Below are 15,585 nucleotides of genomic sequence, written 5' to 3'. Positions count from 1 at the left end.
CTGGTCTCGTCCTTCTCTCCAACATAACCTGATCTTGTCTGGCCCGGCTCCCGAATGCACCGTCAAGATGAACGAGAGCCGAGAAACCGGGGCCCCTGTCTCGCTTCCGTCACGTCACGAACTGCCTGACAACCTTTTTGCAACGGCTCCGTTCAACGTCCCCAGATTGTCTGTCATGGGAACGGTCAAACTCTGTCCTCCGTCGGCTGCCGTTGCCGTTGAGGAGAATGTCATTTTCACAACGACCGCTCGATACGCTTGTTATTAGTCAAGGACCTGCAGGTCTTTGTACAGCCGCTCCAAACCTGCACCGGGTTTGTGCTCAAGTAATCTTGTTTCCAGGATGTGGCTGTCTCTGGTTCAAGACAGGAGATTCCTTTGCCAAGACCAGAAACGCCTCGACTGGCGGCATCTCCTCCTTGTTCCCGGACGCCACCAACTTTGAACCCCTTCGACACAAATACCAGAGCATGTTTTGTGAGTGGTGCATGGTGAATACCCTGATGTTTCTGTCGAATGTTTTTGTGGTTTCTGTAACGGTTGTTTGGCGTGGTGAGATATTGCGTCTGATGGATGCCGTGAGAAATGAGCATCTCTGAGCCTTGCTTGTCTCACTCGCAAAGACATCTGCACCGTCACGCAAGACATGCCGTTGGATCATCGCCAATGCCATCGCCCTCTTCGTCCGACCCCCTTGTATGTAGAGTGATTGGACTGATGATCCATGAGCCATCTTCTTCAAGAGAGTGAATGGTCCTCGTCAATGTTTGGAGCTGCGATGGGTGTCGATCATGTTGGCTGATTCCACCGGCAATCCACAACCCGAATCCTTCAGACATGGCGACCCACGATCTTCTGCCATCCCTGCAGGATGGTTTTTCGTCTAGGTTGAATATGCGGAGCGGAACTCGAGGTTTCCGCCAGAGTCTCGCATTTTTCGCATTCTATCGACGGTTTCCCACGCGCCTAGGTGGCGCACCCATCAAACATCAAAGACACATCAGCCTGGGGTTAATGAAGTCGGAGACGGCGCCGGGGTTTGTGGGACCGCATCACCAACCTGTCGTTCGTGTTAGTGGCCTTGGCTTGGAGCTATCACCGGGCGACGAGTCCGACCTCCGCGGGTTGCTTGTCCAGGATTTCGGTAGGAAATTGATAGCACGTGATGAGAAGACGATACCACCTCAACACGGCCTCCGTCTGAATGTCATTTCTAATTGAGCCTCGACCTTGTTGTTCTATGAATCAACTAATACTCAAGATAACAAATTCCATACTCTGTAAACATCAAAATTGTTTCCCTAGCCTCATCGTGACTTTATTTCGCGGTAGTTTTAGGGGGCTTGCATAGCCCAACCCTTGGCGCAAGGCAACAGAATTTCCTCCTCCATGAGTGGACATCCCCAGGATCTGTCCCGCCTCCACCACCAACGCCCGCATAACCTCGACGGTATCTCGCCCCCAGACTCTCCAGACGCTTTGCCCTTGTCTGTCTCCTTTGCAGACCCAAGGGCCTTACTTCCCCAGCTTCTCCAGGTTTTCTTCTCCAACTTTGCCGCTTAATCGGTTGTCCAATCACGACCCCATGTTCAAACACATTCTGTTTCTGTCTGGCGCTGACGGGAAGGGACACTACCACCGGTCTAGTACCGGTTGCGTATTCGAACATGCAGTAGTTTCTTCTCGGAGCCACCGTCAACACCAAGCGAGTGTTATTGGTTGTCGGCCCATTTGTCTAGTAACGGATCGGTCCCTGACATCCGATAGACCCGAGCAGTTCGCACCTAGTTGAAGCTCCCCTGTCAGAGTTCCATCTTATGGGAACCCAGCACATTCTGCATATGAGGCTCATTGGACCCATGTTTAAGACTTCATATACAATCAGACTCTATCTAACAGTCCAAGATCGGCCTATTGTGTACCAGTTACAACTCATCCAACCGTTTATGCACCGATGAAATGCATAACAATATATATCAAGAAAGAAACACACAAACACACCTCCCAATGCAAAAACAAATAGCCACCACAACACGGGTATCATACCTTTTGTGAATCCCCTTTTAGTAGATCCGCCACCTTGGCCCGTAGGTCCCAAAGCCTCTTGTCCTTCTTTTGTACATCATCAAGAAGACTCTTATACTTGGACTGCCACTCGCTCACAGACAACGTGCTGGCCGTCCCCTCGGCCGTCCCCGTGGGACCATCATCTCTGCGATGTCCCTCTTCGATAAAATCGAGGGGCACTGTCTGCTCCATCTGATAGACGCCTCGAAGGTGGCCAAATCCATACGTCCACTCGCACGAATACCGCATGAGCCCGTTTTCACGACCCATACGGGTGATGCGTGTCCTCGCCGCCACCAGGTGTGAGCCCCCGGTGACAGCAGCCAAGTTTATCAAAAAGGCCTCTGGGGATGTAGCCGCTTTATACATCTCCTCAATAGTGCTATTTGTAATTCCCACAGCTTCTTGCATTGAACATCCATATGACGGTCTTCCCTCTGCATCGCAGAATTCAGCTGCAAGGCAGCCATGGGTCATGTAGGCAATCACTTGGTCCACATTCGTTCGATCCTCGCCTCTCTCAAAGTAGAACCGTGGGACATTCTTTGGCGCAGGCACCTCGGCCTGCGGTTTGCCTTGCCCTACAGCCTCATTTGCCGCCTTGGTAAAGTTGGTCGGCGTGGGAGTCTGCTGCGTGGGGTCCGGGACGGGTAGGTGATTGCTTGGTTCCCCATTAATGACTACTGCAGGTGGAGGTGTAGCAAGTCTAACGCTCCCAGGCGGTCGATCGGGAACTTGTAGAGATATATTAGGCCGAGGAGGTCGTTCTGTCGCGGGCGGCGGTTGAGAGTACGACGCTGCTGAAGCCGGTACGGAGTACTGTGGTGCACCGTCTATCGCAGGAGCTGAGCTGACTGGGATAGATTGGGTATAAACTGGCGTATTGTGTTCACCCAGAGGAGGTGTAGTAGTTGAGGATGAAAAGGCAGATAAAGATGTTTCCACGGGAGTCCGGTTCATTGGAGGCCGGCCCCGCGGCTTAACACCTCCAGTAGCTATTCCTGGTCGCCAGGCTGAAGACACATTCTTTGCTCCCCGGCGCTGCGTACCAGGTTTCGGTTTAGAAGGCGTCACGCCAGACTGCGGTTCCAGTGCGTCGTCCCAGAACGAGTTTCTCGTAGTGGGCGTGATTGCGGATTGTGGCCATCGGAATAGAGGCGTCTGCTGAACCCCTTCGGGATGATTCCAAGGCGCGGCGCCGGGACCTGCCGATAGGGCGCTTGTCATACCCATCCTCAAGTCATCTGTAGCAGAAGGCGGCGCGAGAAAGGACCTTTGGGCTGGCGAAGCGGCTACTTCGTCATCAGCTGGACGTTTCCGGCCTCTTCTGGGTCGTATCTGTGGGACGAGTGCTCTCAGAGCCATGTCGTCCTCCAGGGCCACACCATCGCGCATGGGCTGACTAGTTGGATTGGTGTCTGCCGGTATCTTGGTCCAATAATCATTGGGTATATCCATGAGATACTCAAAAAATGCTTTAACATGCATCGAGTTCATCCATTTCTAGGCCAGGTCAGCTAATATCGTACCCCGGCTAAGTGGCTCGTACCTTTAGCCGCACGCCATACTGTGCAATCTTCTGAGCACTCTCCTCCTTGCTCGGGTCAGGAGGCTCAACACCAAGTCTGGTGGTGAGTTCAGTCCAGGTGCGGATCTCATTGTCGTAGAACTTGCGGACGAGCTCATAGACGGCAAAGGTGCTGAAAGTCTTGCCGCCGCTGCGTGGCGGGTTGCGAAACGCCTCGCGTAAGGTTAGTGTAGGGGTCGATGGGGGTAAACCAGGATTGCAGTAGAGCATGAAGCAGACGTAGGCATCCTCGATGGTGTCGGCGGTGACACGGCGGTCCGGTAGCTCCGGCCTCACGGGGATGTCGGGGGTCGCGACGGAGCCGGGTGCCGAAGGGCCGGGTTGGTGTGACGCGGGTTGAGGCGGAGGAGGAGGCGGGTGATTAGGAGAGGGCATCTTTGTGAGCTCATGTCATAATCCTAGGAAGTCGTTCTCCTTGCATGGCGGGTTTTGGATAGTTTCACGCGAGTCTGTAAATCGAATGTGAAAGGAGAGGTAGGAGTTTGAGACATTGAGTGGCCGATCTTGGGGAGGAACTCGGGGTAACACGCGGCGACTGCTTCTGCTTCCGGAGAGAGAATCTCACGTTGGCATTCCTGCAAACAGGAAACGACGAGAACGGCCTCTCCCAGGTATCAAATCAATAAACAGCGCGTTGTTGATACCTCGCTCAAACTTGACACCTTCAAGAGTCTTTGAAGGGGCCAAGTTCGCGTTGCAAATTAGGCCGCGACAGCGTGAACTAAAGTGGGCTAAATTTAGCAATACGGCCGGGATGCCCGATGTTTTTTGGGGCGCACTGTAATTTTGAGGCAGGTTTCATGTTGTCGTACAGTGCGTGTAGATATGGTGACTGTGGTTGATCTGTCCGGACTTTGTGTTTTGTCATGTCATGAATGGCGATATGGATATGGAGATGATTGTATAGATACAAGGTAGCGAACTCGGCTTCAAGTAAATGCCTAGCTAGGTAGGTAAATACCTAGGTAGGGAAGTAAGACTTACAACCAACAGATCCATCGTAAGCTCAAACCCGCCAAGAACCAACACCATCAGAATGCTCCACGCTCCTTGCAAGCAAACCCAATCCCAAGACCGACCAAATTTAAAACCAAATTCTTTACCTTGATTGCGAATCCAATGGATACTTCCCCATGTCTATCCCTCGGCAGTTAAACCCACAGGCGCATGTACAGTAATCAATAGGCTTTAGTAATCCGCCCAACGCCCTTCCAACTGACAAGCACCCTACCACATTGCACCTTTTCCAAATGACGTGCTCAACCAAAGACAGGCTTCATGGCCAGTCTCGGTGCAAGAATGATTAGTGTACCGCATCTTGATTTGAAATCCAATTCTCTTGATGGATGGTGTTTGGGTGCAGTGTGAAAATTTATATATAGGCATAATGAAGCCAGCTTCAATACACATCCATCATTCATCAATTTCAGCATCAGCATCACTTACACGGCTTCAATTCATCAGCCATCTCCATCTCATCATACTCTAAGCTCATATCATTCAACCTCGGCAACTGCCTTCTCCAACATCTGTCCCGCAGATCAGTGTCTTTCACAAGTGACTTATTACACACTTCATCACAAACACAACAGCATGGCCATCTCATCCACCATCCCCCGCGGCGACGTCACCGCAACCCTCAACTTCTACCAACCCCCTTCCGACGCCTCAACGCCTTTCAACTACGTCGACCAGCCTCCCAAAGGCCAGCCCCAGCGCAACTTCTCCGACAACCCTCAGCCCACCGTCATCCACGATCTTCGCGGCCGTGAGACCGACTTTCACCTCGACCAAGACGCTTTCCAAGTCATCAGGAACGTCCCCGAGTCTAGTGAAGCCGAGTTTGTCGACGATGACTCTATCAAGGAAAACTACTATCCAGAGGTTGAGCAGCTTCTCCTCAACAACGTTCCTGGGTCAAACCGAGTCTTCATCTTTGACCACACTATCCGCCGTCAGAAGCCAGATGCTCATAGAGCTCCCGTAACCCGTGTGCACATCGACCAGACCGCAGCGGCCGTCGCTCAGCGAGTCCGTCGGTACTTCCCCGAAGAGGCAGACGACCTTCTCCAGCGTCGATACCGCCTCATCAACGTCTGGCGACCCCTGAACAAGAATCCTCTCGAAGCCTTCCCTCTAGCCGTTGCGTCCTCTGCCTCGGTTCCAGACAAGGACGTTGTCCCCGTCGAGCATCGGTATCCCGATGGTTATCAAGGCTGGACTGCCGCTATTCATCATAACCCAAACCAGAAGTGGTACTACCTCAGCGGCATGACGGGAAGTGAGAGGCTGTTGCTTGAGTGCTTCGACAGCGAATCTCTAAAGCCTGGATCCAACATCGGCGGCCGTGTTCCTCACACTGCATTCCAGGATCCGAGAACCAGGACTGATGCCGAGGGTCGTGAGAGTATCGAGGTCCGAACCTTGGTATTTGGCCCCTAAACTTGTCAGTTACACTTGAGCCAATGGCTCATGGTGATGTGGAAGGAATCATGGCATATGGAGCGATTTGCAGTATACGAAAGTTTGCTTTAGGACATGGGCACACATGTGGTTAATGAAGGGCTTGGTATTTCTATATCTATGTACCGAGGCCATGAATTTTGAGACTTGAATGAAACCAAAACGAGACCTGATATCCCATGTGCTTGACCCAGAGCCTTGCCCTTGTTCGAGTCCCCTGACTAAGAAACGTCCCTGTTACCAATCCGAAAAACATGTCAAAAAAGAAAACCAAGTAAATGCATCAAAGTCATCCTGGATGATTGATTGTTCCTGTCCCGAACGTAATGACGGGTCCAGTCAATGCTGCAACACCTATGCGCCGCGCTCACAATGCTGTAAAATGACAAGGTCCTTGGACTACGCAGTCCAGGTTCAGTTCTTGCGTCCCTTGCCGCGGGTGCTGCTGCTCCCCTGTCGGCTCATGGCAACACCTCCGGCGCTGCTCTGACGGCTCATTGGTGCGGCGGCGCTTGACAGAGCGGCAACGGCGCCGATATGCGCGGGGCTCGGCTGGTCACGGAGGCTGCTAACGGTCGGCAGGCCAAGGGCATCCCGGACGTGCTCCGGATCCTCTCGGGCGGCGCCGGTGAATGCGACGTAGCGTCCTTCCTGATAGGGTGTCGAAACGGCCTCGAGAACCCTTCGCAGACCACCCTTGACGTCAAGGTGAGCGCCAGGCTTGTGAGAAGCATCGTACTGCTTAAAGTATCCCATGACGGAGAGATCGGATTGGATGTCGTCGTTGGACAGAGGAACAGGAAAGTTCTGGTCGGCGGAACGGGGGTATGGCTTCAGGTACTGCGAAGGGACAAAGGGCGGCATCTTGGGCGGCTCCTGTGCGTGGACGAGATCCAAGTTGCCAATCCCCTCGTAATTGACAACACCCTCAATACCAAGGATCTTTTCATCAATAAAGTTGTGATTGGCGCCACGCCCGCTTCGGGTGGCGTGTGAGACAGAACGCTCCATCGCAGGGGCAGCAGGCGCAAGATCATCATGGTCGCCATTGGCATCACCATGGCCAGAGTCGCTATCATCGGGCGATCCATTGCCGTTGACCCGACTGCGGAGAATGTATTGGTGAGCAGCAACAGCAGCAGTGTTATAGTTGAGAGACAACTCTTTGTCAGTAAAGAGCTTGTCGATGCTGTAAACGGGGCCGTTCTGTTTGGCGGCAGCGCGAGCCTTCTCAGACTGCCAGAGAGGTGTGGTGTTGTTGGGGTCGAGGGCGCGTCGGATGGGAGCAGGCGAACCGTCGTCATCACCACCGTTTCGCTTCCGCTTCTTGGAATCGGAGTACATGTGCAGGTCGTCGGCATCTTTGCGCAGACGCGTGGCTCGCTTGCCATGGGTGCCGCCGGGGCTCGAAGGGTTCGTAAGGCTGAACTGATTCGGGTTCAGGAGCAAAGCGTTGGAGTCGTTAATCTCCAAAACTTCCTTCTCCCGGTTCAATCGGTTCTTCTTATGGGTCAGGGTGTTAATGAGGCGATCGCGGAGGGTATTGGCCAGCGCTTCGTGTTCGCGCTTGGCGGTTTCGACCTTGTAGGCATAGGTATTCTTGTACTCTTGCAATCTTCGCTCGTAGTCGTTCTGGGAGCGCATTCTGTTAGCAGCGGGATCGGCCAAGCGCCTGGCAGTACCATCTCACCTTGGACAGTGCCAATTGAAAGTCGCGAATCTCAACCAAGTCCTCGATCTCGCCGATGTAATCGGAGAAGCGGACTCCAGCCATGTCGAGAAGAGGTCGTGCATCTTCGGCGTTGACATCAGGACCTTGGGTCTCGGCGTATTCTCTCTGGATCTCGGCGATGACCTCGAGCACCCTGGGATCGTAAGGGTCGAAGCGCTGAACCAGAGTCATGTCAAGCTGGATTTTTTGGAGTTGATCACGAAGAGTCAAGTCTCTTGTACGTGAAAACTTTTCGGTAAGGGTCATGAGTCGCTCTATGAGAGCAAGTCGCTTGCGGTCTCGTTTCGACTGGGAGGCTGAAGGAGGATCAGCTCTGCCGCCGAGGCCGCTGGGGACCACTGCGTCGTTCGCAGCCATTTTGACAAGCAATCCAGCACGTCAATATGGTATAGACGAGTGTATAGGTCGTATCGCGATCGTTGGAAGAGAGATACGAGCTGTGGTAAGAGGAAGCTGGTGTTGTCGTAGTGTGCTTGAAGGTGGGAAAGGCTGGGGGGAATCCAAGGGTGTGGGATTTTGCCGACTTGGAGAAACAGAAGAGGAAATGATGTAAAGGGTAATTTACAAAACAGACAGAACAGTGATCAGATTCTTATAGAGCTCGATCCCAATACGGTATTAAACCGAAAAGAGGAGATCAAGAGCAACAAGAGCAAGGCAGGTAAACGAAACGTGAGGATTGAGCGGTTCGTCTGGTATTGTTCATGCTCAAGAGTGGCAGCGACACCAACAGCACCAACACCAGCATGACCTCGCTGGGGCCGCCCATCCAGTGTCCGCTCACCGCCTTCCGAAAGCGGATAATTGGCAGATAGCGCCCGGTCCCGATTTCTCAGGTGGTGTCATCCCGGCCGAGGCGTGATTGGCTCAATCTCCTGAGCCCGCTGAAACGGGCAGCTAAGAATAGAGCAGTGTCGCACTGTGACTTACACGGAGCTCACTTGCATCGCAAATTCACCTCTTTCATCTCACCTTGTTGTCTCACGAGCTGCAAGTAGATATTTGGAGAAATGGTTATTATCATTATTTCCCAATCGAGCATTATTCTTCTCTCACAATCCGCTCCTGAGCTTCTGTAACTGACTAATCAGGCCAAACCCGCCTAGTGCCTTTGTGTCTTCTACCACCACGGCCGCATCTCTTGTGACACTCGATTTGCGCGATCGCGAAGTGGGCTCCGCTTTGCCCTCCTTCTTGGCCGCCTGCTCCATTTCCTTCATAAGATCGCGATGCCTGTCCTCTACCATCTTGGCCAGGCTCTCGATAAACTTGTTCCTGCCCTTCTCCTCTGCCGTGTCCTTCCACACTACTGTGAGTTCCTTGAGCTGCTCAATCTTTTGCGCCGCCTTCTCAATGCCTTGCACAGGGTCCTCAGATTTGTTCAGTAGGTCAGATATCTCGCCCCGGATCTTCTTCAGCACTTCTTGACCCTTGTCCTCTGAGCTCTGCTGCGCCGATCCAGGTTCCGGCGCTGATACGGATAGGAAGCCTGAGCTCACTGAAACCTCGGAAGGTGGGAAAACGAATTCCATGGCGTCTCCAAACGTCTTGATGACCAAATCGAGGCGAGATCGCACAAGTGTGAGTGTTTGTAGGTGCTTGATAAACTCGGGATCATCCGCGTTTGTCGTTCCTGTGACAGTCCCACCAACAAGGGCCGGTGTTGATGGTGCCGTGCTCTTTTCGTCCTTTGCACTTGCAGCTGCACTGTTCTTGGCTTCGATAGCTTCCTGCAATCCTTCAGGGACAAACTTGCTGATATCGTCGTGGAGGGTCTCAGTCATGGTCTCCTGGAGACTCAGCGTCTCGCCCCGTAGAAGCTCCACCTCGTAAGCCAGGCGACTCCCACTCCTCAGAATGTCATCAGTGAGCTGAGTCAAAGTACTGGATAGTCGTGAGGTCTGCGCGTTGAGTTGCGAGATGAGGGCCTGGGCCTGCGTAGACAGCTCAGCGAGGGGTGCGACGTCAGACCCGGTCCGGCCAGGAACTGAGCGCTGCTGCAACGGCGGCAAGGCTGAGTTCAGAAATGTTGCGGGATCAAATGTTGGGTCGAGGAAGTCCTGGAGGAATTCGTCGGATGTGTGTGTCGATTTGGGCTGGATCACCGCCTTGGACTTTCGTCGTGAGTGTCCAGATCTGATGGATGAGGCGGCGCTGCTGGTTGCCCGCCGCCGACCAACTTTCAAATCGGATGCCATTCTCAACAAAGCCCCGGCGTCACAGTTCTTTATCCCCGGTGACCCGAATACTTGGTGATTTTATCAGTGGTTGACAAGATGAAATTCAAGACCGCCGCGATTCTAGGGATAACACCCTTGGATGAGATGTAGGAGAGCTGTGGTGGCCACTTCCATGGCGATTACCTGACCATGAGCCGATGATAATCCGGCGCCCAAACCGCAGCCCACTCCACTTACAACAATGGATCAATCACCACTTTCTCTACTCACCGCGCTACATCTCTAACTCAGGCTGCGATACTTTTCTAGACAAGAGAAATGAGCGAGTCACAGGAAGAAATGAAGATCGACCCCTCAAGAGCCCAGGCTCTTGTCTCCCAGCTCAACTCGGTCAAGGACCGTCTCACTGCTGTGGCGAACGGCCGTAACGTATGCATGGCCCTAGTCCTCTCAAACTTATCATGATGAACATGTCCTGATGCGCTGCCTGTAGGTTCGACTTGTTGCTGTCTCAAAGCTAAAGCCAGCAAATGACATCTTGGCCCTCCATAAAGCCCCTACGTCTCAAACTCACTTTGGCGAAAACTACGCCCAGGAGCTGACTCAGAAGGCCGCTCTGCTTCCAAATACCGTCCAGTGGCACTTTATCGGTGGTCTTCAGTCAGGCATGACATTTCAACTCTTTTCAATACGCATTCATATACTAACATCGACCCAGGACACTGTAAATCTCTTGCCAAGATCCCCAATCTCTTCTGCGTTTCCAGCGTCGACACCTCAAAGAAGGCCCAGCTCCTCAACACGACCCGCGGCAACCTCCTAGCATCGCAGCCCGACCTCTCCAAGCTCGGCGTCCACGTCCAGGTCAACACCTCTGGCGAGGAGGCCAAGTCCGGATGTGCTCCCGGCGCTGACACCGTCGCCCTGTGCCGCGAGATTGTCGACACCTGCCCCAACTTGCAGCTGCTGGGCCTCATGACCATCGGTGCCATCGCCCGCAGCAAGGCCACCACCGCTGAGAATGAAAATGAGGACTTCCTGACGCTCAAGGCGCAGCGGGATCTCGTGGCCAAGGAGTTAGGCCTGAGCGAGGAGAGCCTGGAGTTGAGCATGGGTATGAGCGAGGACTTTGAGGGTGCTGTGAGGTTGGGAAGCAATGAGGTGCGTGTAGGCAGTACCATCTTTGGCCAACGACCGGCCAAGGCAGATGCCAAGATCAAGGAGTGATGCCGTAGACTGTTTTAAACCCAAAAATAAAGTTACCGAGCTTCATGCTGGCATAACGGTTTCATTCGATCGATCCAAAACGAGAGACTTCATGGTATCAACAAACAACTAAATCCTCCCTGCTCACAGTCACTCCGCAGTCTGTGGTGCTCGCATCAGCATGCACCGACGGTAGAGAGAGCCGCCATAGGGGCATTGACGCAGGCAACTTTTCGGCCGATAAAGAAATGGCTTGAATTGAGCGCTTCATCCACTCCAACCTTCATGCTAGTTCCCCAACGCCCATATGCTTCATGGTGGTATCAAGACAACTCCGTCCCGGCCAATTATACAGAAGAATGGTATCAGGTAACCATGACGTTTCGGAAAGCGTCCGAAATCTGCTCTCGAGAGGGTGCTTCAAACTCTGGCGTAGTTGACGCTCCTGCAGAAAGCCGTTCCTGCATATACTTCAACAAAACAGCTGGAACCGAATCATCCGTTGCGCGAATAGTGAGTCGAATCATCTAGAGAGTGGTTAGATCCATATCATGGGTGAATAGGAAGCGAGGGGTCTTACCTGGTTTCCATAGTTTGGCTCCAGTCTCATAAGACAGCCAAACTTGCCCCCTTCAGATGTGTGAAGCACGCTCGCACCGACAACGTTCTTTGGATTGGGGTCCACCATGTCCAGCATTCGCCATCTGAATCCCTCCACTGTCTTGGAGACGAAGCTCTCTGTGATCTCCCTGCCGCCGCCTTTGCCAGACAATCCAAAGATTCCTTGGGCTTCACGGGGAGCTCCACCAATCTGCTTCCATCTCCTGAAAAAGTCCTCCGCAGACAAGTCTGCCGGGTCCATGAATTTGTGGATCGCCACGGGAAGCTTCAGAGTGAGGGCCTGAAGGGCACCAGCCAGGTAGCTGATACGCACTGTAGGGCTCTTCTCAAAGATCTTCTTTGCCTCAAACATGACAACCTGCTGAGATTGTCCGCCTTGGACGATGGTGCTGTCAGGGAGGTTCTTAACATCCCAGGTCAAGTTGTTCTTCTCGCTCTCGTCCAAGTCCAAGGTCGTTGTAAACGAGCTCATGGTGGCAGGAGTCTTGTTCTTGAAATATGTGATCAAGCAAGCCATCTGGCCACGATACTCGGACCGGACACCAATCTGAAGTTGTCCATCTTCGTACAGCACACCATCAGACCTGACCAGCAGCTTGTTGAACCCAGACTCCCATCCAGGTGACAGATGAGCAGCACTGGCCAGGTTCGGCGCCTTCAACATCTTGGGCTCGGATGGCGTAGGTGCGTTCATGTCGAGGCCAGCCAGATCGGACGCGCCATTGCTATGACCATTTGCCCCAGCCGCACCCTGGCCGTTCGACTTGCCATTCAGAGACACATTGGAACTAAAGGTCCTCTTAAGAGCTCCAGTTCCCATGCTAAGCTCCCTAGCGTCGGCGTTGGCATCCTTTCCTCCCACCACCCAGGTTCTTCGGTCACTCGTATTAGCATGCTTTTGGTGCAAACGAGACAGAAGTGCGGATTGTCTCTCGGGGAAGGGTGGCATCTCATCGCAGACGGTACGAAGGAGGTCGTCGGTCGGCATGCTTGCGAGAGTCATGTACTCGCAAGCTCTCTGCTGAAGCTCAGAGTCCAGGTTGTGACTGTGGAACTCGAACACGTGGATGAGCTGAGGTTTGATCTCAGGGAACAGGTTGACGTATTTGATGAAACATGAGAGAATCATAGCGCGAGTACTCGACGAGCACGCAGTTAGCTTGCTCTGAAGGGCGAGGAACTGCTCAATAGGGCTGCAACGAGGCTGGTCGGCGACCAAGTGACCAAACTCTCCCAGGATGTATGCACCAATCTTGACCAGGGTTTCATGACAATGATCACCCTTGACATACTGCAACGCATTTTGCGCCGCATAGACCTGGAGCTCCTCGTTGTTTGTCACAATCTGGATCACTCGCTGCCACACCTCGTCGCTGACGTGATCTCCGGCCATGGCGATGAGCCGTAGGGAGATGTCGACGTACCACTGCACGTCAGTAGCGTACTTTTCCGTAAGAATGGCGATCTTAAGGACCATTTCTTCTCGGATGGCAAAGTCGGCATTCTGCAGGTAGTGCAGCAGTTCGCCAACAATGACCTGCGCATTCGAGGCATCACACATGCTGTAGAGTAGATCAAGACCCTTGCGGCGGACACTGATATCTCGGTCCTTGAGGGAGCCCAGGATGATTTCTTGGTGCTGCTTGATAGGGTCAAGAGTTTCTGCTCGTGCGGCAAGATGGGTCATGGCCTCCAGGCCAAGATACCTCACGTTGGTTTCCCGGCTCTGGATGAATTTGCCCAGTCTGGTCGAGATTTGCTTCATCAAGCCATGTTCAGTGTCAAGGTGAATGATGAGATTGATGGCTTCGAAAAGAACCGCATTCTGGGCGTTGTTCTGTTGCACATTCTTATTGGTCTCCATGGCCAAGTTCAGGATCTTTTGCAGCGACTCTCGGATCATGTCCCGGACGTAGGTATCCTCTGATGATCTGTGTCAGCAACTACATTAACACACTTCAGTATTCGACATACCTGAAGGGGGGAAGTATTGAAGCAGCCGTAGCAGCTTGATCTGCAGCCAGGGGCAAGGAACCTTGTAGTAAAGGTAATCCGTCGTGTATTCCCCATCGATAAGGATTCGCTTCAGACGAGCAGCTGCCTTGGCATATGCTCCCTTGTATTGCTCCAAGTTGTCCTGCGCCAAGGTCATGACGAGCGAGGTCACGGACAGAGCAACGCCGAGATCGGAATCATCCATGAGGTGAATGATGCGCTCCGCCCATTGAGGAGATACGATGTCGGGGTGCTTGCGGTATAGTCGGAGTAGTGTCAAGGCAGCCTTCTTCTTGACAAAGGATTTGGAGGTTCTAGTGGCAAGGATCAGTAAGTCTTGTTCAACACGGGGGTACCGCTGGCGCATACGGAGAGATCAGGAGCCTGTGGACCTCTCCATTGAGAGCTTCACCCATCTCTCGGCTTCCAACATTGGCAATCGCATGGAGAGCAAGGCAATTGAATAGTTCGTTGTGGTCGAGCAGATCTTTGCGAATACTGTTGACGACAAGGTGCAGCAGTTCGTGCTTCTCGTGTAGGAACAGAGTCATGGCCAGATAACCGATCTGCTTCTCAGAGTACTTGTTGGCAGAGATCAGGTTGACAGCCTCGAGATGACCAAAATCGACGTTCCAGCCCAAGATGTAGATATACAGCAGCTTGCAGACGTATTTCTTCTTATGGTAGCCACTCAGGTTGCCATCCTTGAACTTCTGTCGGATATTGGCAAGCTCCTTGTTGATTCGCTTTTCCTCGAGTTCGCGCGCTCTCGCATTTCGAAGATCGGCGATGAACTGGACCAACCCGCGCATGTTCGCATTGCTGCTGCTCGAGCGGCCCAGAAAGCCCGTCCCTGAGCTCGACATGGTGACAGCTTCTGATGGCGTCCAGAGTGGTAGATTGCGGAAGACCCCTGATTATGGAAGCGGTGCGGTGCGGCGCGTTGGTGGCTCAGTTGGCCTCGTCCGACGAAAGAAGCGTAAGATGAAACAGAAAGATCTCCAAAACAGAGTATGGTCGCCTATCGCAGAGATCGCATAGTCGATTCGAGTTGCCCAGACAGCTCAGGCGCTGGACACCGATTGTTCGTCGATGAGATGGATGGGAGATTGCTCGTTGGAGGGGCGAGCTAAGCGGGAGATGCGGATGGGCGGTGCGTGGTGTGGACTAGGTTGGAGTTCAGGTTGCGGAAGGTGCCCCGTGGGCCAGGGAACAAGCGGATGCGTCGGGGGGTTAATCGACGGAGGATGCGACAAGATACGTGGAGGCGGGCGAAGCGACCAACTTGAGCGTGACGAGTTTGGCTGAAGGAAAGAAAAATAGGAGAAGTGAGAAGAAGAGGCGGAAGTGCCGTGGGATTGAAAACGGAGGTCAGGTTGGGTGCGTGTTCTTTCTTCCATGCCCGTTCAGGAGGGCCGTAGTCTAGGTCATCTCCAGTGAGCGAGCGACTCGACTCGGCCGTGCATTGGATGGAGGCCAGTCCAAGCCTAATGGGCTCCTGGGCCTTTAACGAGCCTGTCGTCTTCTTCCTGCTCCACGCCTGCAGGTGTGCCAACTGCCAGAAAGAGCCTACCACACGGTCGTTGAAAAAACGTGACACCAGGACGGCTGCGCTCAGTTAAGCCATTAAAGAGTATTCGCTGTATAGCATATTATGAGCTAAATCAGATATGAAAATAATAAATGATATTAAAGGTACTTGGATATTTCATTCATCTATTTTTCAGAATTTT

The 15,585-nt window shown here is 53.0% G+C and overlaps 6 protein-coding genes across 6 annotated transcripts; 2 read left to right on the top strand and 4 right to left on the bottom strand.

The window, feature by feature from the left end:
- Positions 1-2,040: 2,040 nt before the first annotated feature.
- On the bottom strand, positions 2,041-4,030 carry NECHADRAFT_105833 (uncharacterized protein; the record flags this gene model as incomplete). Its single annotated transcript, XM_003053654.1, has 3 exons — positions 2,041-3,570; positions 3,617-3,692; positions 3,807-4,030. 3 exons carry the CDS (start codon positions 4,028-4,030, stop codon positions 2,041-2,043), a joined length of 1,830 nt encoding a protein of 609 aa, XP_003053700.1.
- Positions 4,031-5,248: 1,218 nt separating this feature from the next.
- NECHADRAFT_75108 (uncharacterized protein) lies at positions 5,249-6,097 on the top strand (the record flags this gene model as incomplete). The annotated part of the gene is made up of 1 exon (XM_003054372.1): positions 5,249-6,097. The coding sequence occupies one exon, from the start codon at positions 5,249-5,251 to the stop codon at positions 6,095-6,097; it is 849 nt and encodes a 282-aa protein (XP_003054418.1).
- A 134-nt stretch (positions 6,098-6,231) lies between these two features.
- Positions 6,232-8,207, bottom strand: NECHADRAFT_98885 (uncharacterized protein; the record flags this gene model as incomplete). The annotated part of the gene is made up of 2 exons (XM_003053653.1): positions 6,232-7,750; positions 7,809-8,207. The coding sequence occupies 2 exons, from the start codon at positions 8,205-8,207 to the stop codon at positions 6,533-6,535; spliced, it is 1,617 nt and encodes a 538-aa protein (XP_003053699.1). The 3' UTR covers positions 6,232-6,532.
- Positions 8,208-8,902: 695 nt separating this feature from the next.
- On the bottom strand, positions 8,903-10,048 carry NECHADRAFT_75106 (uncharacterized protein; the record flags this gene model as incomplete). The annotated part of the gene is made up of 1 exon (XM_003053652.1): positions 8,903-10,048. The coding sequence occupies one exon, from the start codon at positions 10,046-10,048 to the stop codon at positions 8,903-8,905; it is 1,146 nt and encodes a 381-aa protein (XP_003053698.1).
- A 300-nt stretch (positions 10,049-10,348) lies between these two features.
- NECHADRAFT_75105 (uncharacterized protein) lies at positions 10,349-11,257 on the top strand (the record flags this gene model as incomplete). The annotated part of the gene is made up of 3 exons (XM_003054371.1): positions 10,349-10,459; positions 10,524-10,683; positions 10,749-11,257. The coding sequence occupies 3 exons, from the start codon at positions 10,349-10,351 to the stop codon at positions 11,255-11,257; spliced, it is 780 nt and encodes a 259-aa protein (XP_003054417.1).
- Positions 11,258-11,601: 344 nt separating this feature from the next.
- On the bottom strand, positions 11,602-14,718 carry NECHADRAFT_31655 (uncharacterized protein; the record flags this gene model as incomplete). The annotated part of the gene is made up of 4 exons (XM_003053651.1): positions 11,602-11,763; positions 11,817-13,788; positions 13,813-14,166; positions 14,222-14,718. The coding sequence occupies 4 exons, from the start codon at positions 14,716-14,718 to the stop codon at positions 11,602-11,604; spliced, it is 2,985 nt and encodes a 994-aa protein (XP_003053697.1).
- Between the last annotated feature and the right edge of the window lie 867 nt (positions 14,719-15,585).

The sequence above is a fragment of the Fusarium vanettenii genome, assembly GCF_000151355.1.
Source record: "Fusarium vanettenii 77-13-4 chromosome 1 genomic scaffold NECHAsca_1_chr1_3_0, whole genome shotgun sequence".
NCBI lineage: Eukaryota > Fungi > Ascomycota > Sordariomycetes > Hypocreales > Nectriaceae > Fusarium > Fusarium vanettenii.
This window is presented reverse-complemented; position numbering and strand designations above follow the sequence as displayed.